Source organism: Elephantulus edwardii, unplaced genomic scaffold (assembly GCF_000299155.1).
Source record: "Elephantulus edwardii isolate Elephantulus edwardi_28Jun2011 unplaced genomic scaffold, EleEdw1.0 scaffold00008, whole genome shotgun sequence".
NCBI lineage: Eukaryota > Metazoa > Chordata > Mammalia > Macroscelidea > Macroscelididae > Elephantulus > Elephantulus edwardii.
The window spans coordinates 1,164,821-1,173,634 of record NW_006399758.1 but is presented as its reverse complement, the minus strand read 5'-3'; the positions used below and the strand labels follow the sequence as shown (position 1 = coordinate 1,173,634).

Here is an 8,814-nt window from a genome sequence, read left to right as displayed (position 1 = left end):
TTCTCAATTCCTAAAAGGCTGGTAATCTTTGTAGTCAAACAGGATAAATATCAGAATTAGTTCAGAAACTCCAAATTGATAAATTCTAGTATACATCCAAATCTGTCTTTACCTGGTATAATGTTGAAACAATACAAAGAAGAAAGAAATCAGCCTACCATTTATGATAGATGAAGCTGCATCTATCAAAACCACCACAAAGTAACACCTATAAACTGAAAAACTTCAATGACATACTTTACAATGGCAGTTAGGCACTCAATGTTAAAGAAATTTTAAAAAGATGACAATCTGAAGCGCCATTACCAGAATAAAGAAGTATCGAACTGCAAAAAAAAAAAAAAAGATGACAATCTTTTGAAGAAAAAAACCCACAAAATCCAACTAAGTTCAATAACCTCCAGTAGTGTGGATAAAGGAGATTTAAACAACACGAAAGTTTACAGATAAAGCATGATAGCATACAGATTGACATATTTCAACAAACAGATGCTACCCTAGATTTGCTCACCAAGTTGTGCCAAGAAATCTGGAGAACAACCACCTGGCCTACTGACTGGAAGAGATCTGTATTTGTTCCCATTCCAAAGAAAGGCTATCCGACAGAGTGTGGAAATTATCAAACAGTATCACTGATATCACATGCAAGCAAGTTCTGCTGAAGATTATCCAGAAACAACTTGAACAGCACATCAACAGATAACTTTCTTAAGTGCAGGTTGGATTTAGAAGAGGCCATGTAACTAGGGATATCATGGCTAATGTCAGATGGATCTTGGCTGAAAGCAGAGTACCAGAGGAATGTCTTAAAAGCTTTTTTGACTGTGTGGATCAGAAGACACTGTGGCTGACTCTGAGAAGAATGGGAATCCCAAAACACTTTACTGTACCTTTGTGAAACTTATAGTTGGACCAGGAGGCAGTTTTCATAACAGAACAAGGAAACATTGCATGGTTCAAAATTGGGAAGGGTGTGCGTCAAGGATGTGTCCTATCTCCGTATCTTTTCAATCTATATGTGGAACAGATTATCCAGGAGGCTGGGCTCTATGAAGAGATATATGGCATCAGGATTCGAGGGAGACTCATCAACAATCTGCGTTATGCAGATGACAAAACCCTGCTTGCTGAAACTGAGGAGGACCTGAAGCGCTTGCTGCAGAAGGTCAAGGACTGCAGCCTTCAATATGGATTAAGGCTCAACATCAAGAAGACAAAGATTCTCACCACTGGGCTGATTGGCAGCATCATGATGGATGATGAAGAGATTGAGATTGTTGACCGCTTCAGTTTGCTTGGCTCTACAGTCAACATTATTGGTACCAATAGCCAGGAAATTAAAAGATTAATAGCATTGGGAAAGTCTGCTGTCAGAGACCTCTCCAAAGTACTGAAGAACAATGATGCCAGTTTGGAGACTAAGGGACGCCTGATACGGGCCATGGTCTTTGCAATTACTTGCTATGCATCAGAGAGCTAGACAATGACTAGGGATGCTAGAAGGAGATTTGATGCCTTTGAGCTGTGGTGCTGCAGAAGAGTATTGAATATACCATGGACTGCTAGGAGAACAAACAAGTTCGTCCTGGAAAGGGTGAAGCCAGGCTGCTCCTTGGAAGCAAGGATTCTGAAGCTTCATCTGATATGTTTTGGACATGTTGCAAGGCGGGATCAGTCCTTGGAAAGGGATATCATGCTTGGGAAGGTGGAGAGACAGCACAGGAGAGGAAGACCCTCAAGACCATCACTTAGATAATGGGGATAGGTGTGTCAAAGTCAATAAGATTGGCAAGGGATAGAGCAGGGTTTAGGGCTGTTGTACACATGGTCACTGAGTCACAAGTGACTCAACAGCACATAACAACAACAACAACAACATTCAGTGTGACTAGTTCGGAGTTGTTCATACTAAACAAAAAACTGATGCATTTACTGTTTTTTTTTAATATAAATAATGAGACATTTAAAAAATGTTATATTGGTGATATTTTTGAGTTACAAAATTCTCACGTATTTATAAAAGAAAGCTGGAAATCTGTTGATTAAAGCTTTGAAGGCATTGGGTTTCTTCAGCTGTTTCAACAAATTAAGCTTATGGAAGGCAAAGACTGTGTCTCATTGATGTTTGTATCCTCAGCAAGGTCTCAAACTTTAGCAGACATTAATTTTGCTAAAATAGTCTACATTCATTTATCAACAAGCTAGGCCTTGTATTAGGTTAGAAGACATATATGACTGAGTAAAGCAGGGATAGCCTCTGCTTTTCGAATGCATGTAAAAGAATGTGAAAATAAGTAAAGCTACAAGTATAATTAAAACTTGTGACAGGTGCCACAGGGAAGCAAGGTGCAATAATGAGATCTGCTTATGAGGGGTCTACAAATGTCTCTCACACCGTTGGGTAAAGCAGTCAGAAGATCTCTCAAGAAGTATTTTTGCCTAAATCTGAGGAATGTGAAGGAATTAGCTATTCAAATAGCTTGACTTATGTTTTTAATAATAATAATAGTAATAATAAAAGTTGTTTTTTTTTTAAATTCCATAGCCCTTGATAATTCACAAAACAATATTTGCACTTTGAAATTTGCAGTTTTCTAAATAAGCTCATTTTCCAGTTTAATCCAAACAACAACAGTTTTCTAGCAATTTTTATATACAAAACTCAACTCACTGCCATAGTAAGAACCAATTCGTGGCTGTCCCTCCAGCAGGTTTTCAGAGGCTATAATTTGCACAGGAGGAGACTGACCAACTTTATTCTGCAGTGCAGCTGGTAGATTTATAACTGTCTACCTTTGGGTTCAAGTGCAACTCCTTACCCACTAGGCCACCAGAGAGCTACAGGGTGGTTGTTGTGTGTCTTCAAGTAAAAATCAACTCATAGTTGACCCTCGAGCAGGTGTTCAGAGGCTATAAATCACAGAGGAGGAGATTGTCCATTTTCTCCTGAGGAGCAGGGAGGATTCACCTGCCTTTGAGTTGGCAGCACAGGTACTTAACATTAGACCACCAGAGCTATCTATCTAGAGCTGTAATTATGTGTATATAATCTCTCCAAACAGATATTTTTTAAAGCTTATCTCTTTTTGTGAAAAGTATCTTCTATATAAAGATTTATTTAAGTAGAAGAGTATCTTCTATATAAATATTTGTTTATGTAGAAGAGTACCTTTCTACGTAATTCAAGTACAATATAAGAATTAGAGAGAGAAGCTAATATTTATAAATGATCTAATATAGGACAGGCACCACACTAGTACTTTACCTTCAATTATAAAGTCTCTTCAGTGCTACTAACATAAAATCAGCAAAATACTCCTTTACAATCAAATTTTGCATTAATAGTGGAAGCAGATTTAAAGGTAGGTGTGGATTTCGATGGACACAAACACAAATGTTGAAGAAGATAAGGTGTGAACGTAGGCAATCTCCTCACATGCAGTGTACAGCCTCTGAAAACTCAGTGGCAGGGCAGCTATGCGTCAGTCTGACTAGAAGACAATGAGTAAGTGAGCGATGACAGGAAGACGTTATCTTTGAAACTCACTGCAGTACAAAACCTACTCAAATGTTCAGGTCAAAAAACTCCAAATAAAAAAAAATGACTAATTAGAAGAATGGCATTTTAAGCTATTTTCATTATAAAATATATACCACAGTTATAAGATTTCTTAGATTATTGATTACAGTAGTACAGATCAGAATATAGCCTTCCCAGTGATATACACTCTCAAATATAAAACATATTCATTACCAAGAAGTTAAATGAGTGATATGAATAGATGTTTAAAGAATATGGAATCAGATAAAGGGATAGAGAACATTTACCCAGGCCATAGTGAGACCTGATAAATATTCCAATTACTCAAGAGTATTTATCCAGTTACTAGAATTTTCAAGGACAGCACTGAAGTCTCTTTTTCATTTGAAAAGCAGACAGATACACACAGATACACACACACAAACAAACTCTGCCAAATCCTGCTTTTCAGATTCCTTTTTTCTGCATTCAATGCTGACCATCCATTTCATTTCTGTTGACAAAGCATGTCTTTAGTTATTTAGTGTCATCTGTTTAATTAAAAAACATTTCCATGTCTACTTCCTGCTAGCCACTATACTAGGTGCTGCTCAAATAATCAAAGTTACAAGATGAGTCACATCAATAATTTATTCTCTATTGGGGAAGATTTTCTCTTTCCTGTTTTTGACCTGATGAGTGATAGTCTATTATAAAATGCCTTCTGCATAGATCTAATTTCATCTACTCTGTGTTGATGTTATTTCATTTCCAGAAGTACTTTACAGTTGCCTCTATGTACTATCTACAAAGTATATTTTGAGTAGACGAAGCAATTGAAGTACTAGAGAGTTAAGTAGTTTGCCTAAAATCACTAGCTAGGTTAATAAGTAGTGGAGCCAAGATTCAAATTCCAGGTTTGTCTGACTCCAAAGATCACACAATCTTTCCTCTATTCCATGTAGGCTATAATAAACATTTCCCCTACAAGCAGTTTCCAAAGACTCTGAATACCAGAAATATGAAAAATGCCTAGCTCAGTTCCTGTGATAATCTCTAACTCAATTACTATGGGTGCCAAACTCAGCAATATCAAGTACAAATCTGCACAGGGTTTTGAAATCTATTAACTACGAGGTCCCCAAACTTTAGAAACAAGGGAGAAATAATCTTCCCTTCAGGGAGTTGCAGTACAACTTGCTGGTATAAAAACTGCAACAAATTCCAGATCACTTTCCTAGTTGATTTTTTTCCAATTTCACAAAAAATGAGGTTTTTTTATCATCAAATAGACTTTAATTTTACTTCATACTTTAAGCCCTGATAAAGCCTATTAACAATGATGAAACAACATTTAAACACATGAAGACAGGGTAAAATGTCCAATATTGGGTAGGATTAAAATTAAAAAATCTTTAAATTTCTTATTTGGTAGATATTTAAGTTTGCTGAGTTCCTATGAAATACTTCTTAAATGACTCTATTAAAAATCTACCTGGTTCTCATGTTTTTCTATACTGTTCATTACAATCAATGGCAAAGATTCACACAGCAGGGAAAAATGGGATGAACTAGAGAAAGGAGAATGAGAAATGGAAGAGAAAGACAAGTAGGTTCGGGGGTAGGTGTGCAGCTAAGAATATAAACACCAGAAACTGCAATTCATCAAACAGGAAGTCTTGAAATCACCTGACATGCAGGAAAATGAAATTCAAAAACAAATAAAAAGATGTAAGGTAGGAAGGCCTAGGCTCACTTACTGAGCCTGGGAGGGGTTAAACAAGGTTTTAGATGGATAAATTACAGGTCTGTTAAAAACAAAACAATAAAATAACCTGGTGACAATTAACTCACTACTCTCACATTCTATTTTCCTAGTACGTACTCAATAAAGGGCCACATTAGTATCTATCCATTAACTATTTAAAATCTAAGAAAGAATCTTTTTCTCAAGTTTTTGGGTGTGGGGTTCTGTTGTTTTGTTTTTTACCATGACTACAGATTTTTCCCAGACTATTAAAAAAAACCTCAGCTTATTACATTCACAATTAAGTTAAATACCATCCAAGAGAAATTGCTCTTACCCATTAAGGTTGCTAAAAGACACAAGGAGTACATTTCTTTGTCAGCCTGCTCCTGGAGCTCCTTAGATGAAAGTCTGCTTGTAACAGCAATCTCTTCTTGTTTCACAGAGTGTACGGAGTGGGCTGCAGCGGAAGAGCCACCTTCTGCTTTACTTTTCAGAATCTCTATTGTAATCCTATCACCGTGCTGTAAAGGAACAGGTTCCTTTTCCATTCCTGCCTGGGGTGGCATTAACTCTTTAGGAGGAAAGCCATATCGGATACACTGCAAATATGGAGGAATGCTGAATTCTCTGGCTATACTTTCTTGCAGTTCAAAATAGGTTGTTGAGGACTTCAGTGTAACCATGGACTGTCGTCCATCATTAGTGGTTATGCGGATTTTCTTCTCCTTAGAAGTGGTAGGTGAGTAGGGAGCTTTAGTAGGTGTAGCAGGTGCAGAAGATGGGCCATCACGAATGGCACTGGGAGAAACAGTCCTGGGCTGTCCTTTCTGTTCTTGTTTTAACTTCTCTGTTTTCCGTTTCTGCATTATAGAAGCCTGTTCTGTAATATTCTGTTGAATAGTTCTTTCGGTCTTACTCATATTTAGCTCCTCTTTGTGCAAAGTTTTTGTTTTCTGTCCAGTAAGAATAATCTTAGTTGGGAGTTGAGCCTCTGACTCTAGTCCTTCTCCAACTCTTTGGGTATGAGCACCATCTATATTGACAGGAGTATAATCATCGGGGTTCTTTTTGGCAGTCTGATGCAGTATAGTATGAACAACTTTCTGAACTAGGATTTCACTCCCAAATTCACCAGGAAAGTGCTTGGTAACAAGTTTCATTGCAACATCATAAACATTACTATTTAAAGACAGGTCACTTTCATATTGGAACCAATATACTGTTTCTCTGACCACTCTTCCACCCCATTCCAAAGTGATCGGAAAAGCTTCTGGCAGATTGTCATACTCTTTACCATCCCAAAAATGCTTGAATCCACAACCACATTTGCCACCACAGGACCGAGAATTAGTTCTGTCTCCATCCAAATACACAATAGACCCATCTCCTCTGACCCTTCGTACAGATGTGCCATGGCACCAATTACAGGCTGTTAGGTTACTCAACCCATAGTCTGGTACCAAAACATCTTTTACTGAATCATACGAGCAAACTAAATTGTTCAAAGGAAAGCTGTAATTTTTGTCAGGCCTCAGCTGTCCATGAGTACTTTTTGCCAGGTTATACAATTTCCCTCCTGGAGCCAACCACTCTGGAGGAACATGAAGTTCAGAAAGGGCACCACAGAGCAAACATTTGTGAAGACGATTATCCATTACTGCTTTTTTAGCAGCTGCGGTGACTTCTTCAGGGTGAACTCCTATCACCCCAGTCCTTCTGTAGAAATACTGATGAACATCAGCAACCAAACTAGGGTGGATACCATGTTTGTCCATAAAGACTTCTTCCATAGCAGCCACAAGCCTAAGCAGGTATTTATCCTGCAAACTTCTGTCACCACCAATAACACAACCTCCATCATCTTCAAGTTTGATGTATTTTTTAATAAGGTCCTGAGGCACACCCCACGCTTTAGGAAGTAAATTCATTGGCAGTTTAGGTAAAGCAGCCCCTTTTATGCCGACCAAGGGGATATAATGGTTTCTACCAGAGCTACTCCACGCTATACAGATTGGTTTGTTCAAGTGACCATCTCTACCCATGCATTTCTCTGCAGGAATGAGCCCAGGCAAAAAGGTGGCTGAATAATCACCAGAGCTTCTCATACCACTGAGAGAATCTAACAAAATAATAGGGCGGTGTAATACATTTGCAAGGCCAAAGATGTGGATATTCCTCAGGCCCAAGGGAACGCCCTCGGGTGGTACAAACAGAGGGTCACACTCATTGATAATGTCCTCCCATTCAGCAGCATCAATGAAGTCATGGAAGAGGGCTTGATATCTGGCCAGATGCTGCTGAAAGTGCTGTTTAAGATTCTCCCTCAAGGCATGCCAGAAGAGCTCCCTGCCCACTAGAGCCCGGGACACGGCATGCACCAGGCAGTGTCCATCTCCGTCCACATGCACTGGGATGAGGCATTCCTGACTTTTATTGGCCCTCTTGATGTCCTCAAGAGTGTCGTGCAAATACAGTAGGCTTCCAGAGCGGTCTTTGCCGTAGCCCACCGTGTTAACATGCTCTGGCTCGATGAGGAAGGCGCGATCACCCAGAAGAGAGCAATCGAACAGTTCGCCCTGGTTCATGTCCCGGAGCAGCTTTGCTCGGCCTGTCTGCTTGTCCATTCCATAGCGAGCTAATATGGGCGACAGTAATTTGCAATGGTAGTTGGAAAGGCCCATCACCTTTACCAGTTCCGTGCTCTTCTTCGGTGCGCCTGTCACCCCAAGCAGCGCGTTCCGCAGCAGGTTGTGCAGCACTACGTCCGGGTCAGTCACCTCTTCTACCCCCAGCAGCTGCTGCTGCTCGTGCCGCTGTCCGCACTCGGTGCACTCGATGCTGACTGAACCGGAGGCCGGGAAGAAGAGCCGCGCCTGGCACTTTGGATCCGGGCAGCTCCCAGAGAGGATTCTCCGGTCTCTCCGCTTCGCGAGTCCCCCCGGAGCGGCCACCGCCGCCGCCAAAGGCGGCCCAGTCTGCGGAGCCTCAGGAGGCGGCGGCGGCGGCGGCAGCGGAGGAGGTGGCGGCGGCTGAGACATAGCTCTCGGATCTCGTGTCTCTCTCCGCGTCCCAAGCGACCCTCAAAGGCTCATAGTACAGACCCCAACCGGCCAAACTAGATCTAGTCCAGGCCCAGAGCAAATCACTTTCCTTTCTCTACGAGCTCCTCCTCCTAAGCGAAGGCGGAAGCGCCGGACGTTGTTTCTCTTCTTACTTCTCCACTGCCGTAGCCGTTACCCCGAACGTAACGGCCACAACCCCACCCCGCACTCACACTCACTCACTCTCGCTCTCTAGCCCTCAGACACACGGACATACACGCCCTCACGCAAAATGCGCAGGCGCAGCTTCCGCGATTCCCTCTGGGAATTAGAGTCTTCTTGCCCTCTCCTGGCTATTAACTGCGAGCATTTTAGGTGCAAGAAAACTACAATTACCGTGAAGCCAAGCGGCACAGCACAGGCAAAGAAGAGGAAGAGGAAGGCAAAAGCAAGAGAGGGTAAAGGAAACCGCTAACTCGCGTTGCCTGCCGGAAGTTGTAGTT

General features: G+C 41.0%; 1 protein-coding gene across 1 annotated transcript in view; it reads right to left on the bottom strand.

Moving 5' to 3' along the window:
- Positions 1-8,490, bottom strand: part of VCPIP1 (valosin containing protein (p97)/p47 complex interacting protein 1) — a 40,064-nt gene extending 31,574 nt beyond the window's left edge. Inside the window, exon 1 of the mRNA XM_006880422.1 lies at positions 5,605-8,490. Coding sequence (XP_006880484.1) covers positions 5,605-8,308 — 2,704 coding nt within the window. The 5' untranslated portion in view covers positions 8,309-8,490. The remainder of the gene's footprint in view (positions 1-5,604) is intronic.
- Positions 8,491-8,814: the final 324 nt, after the last annotated feature.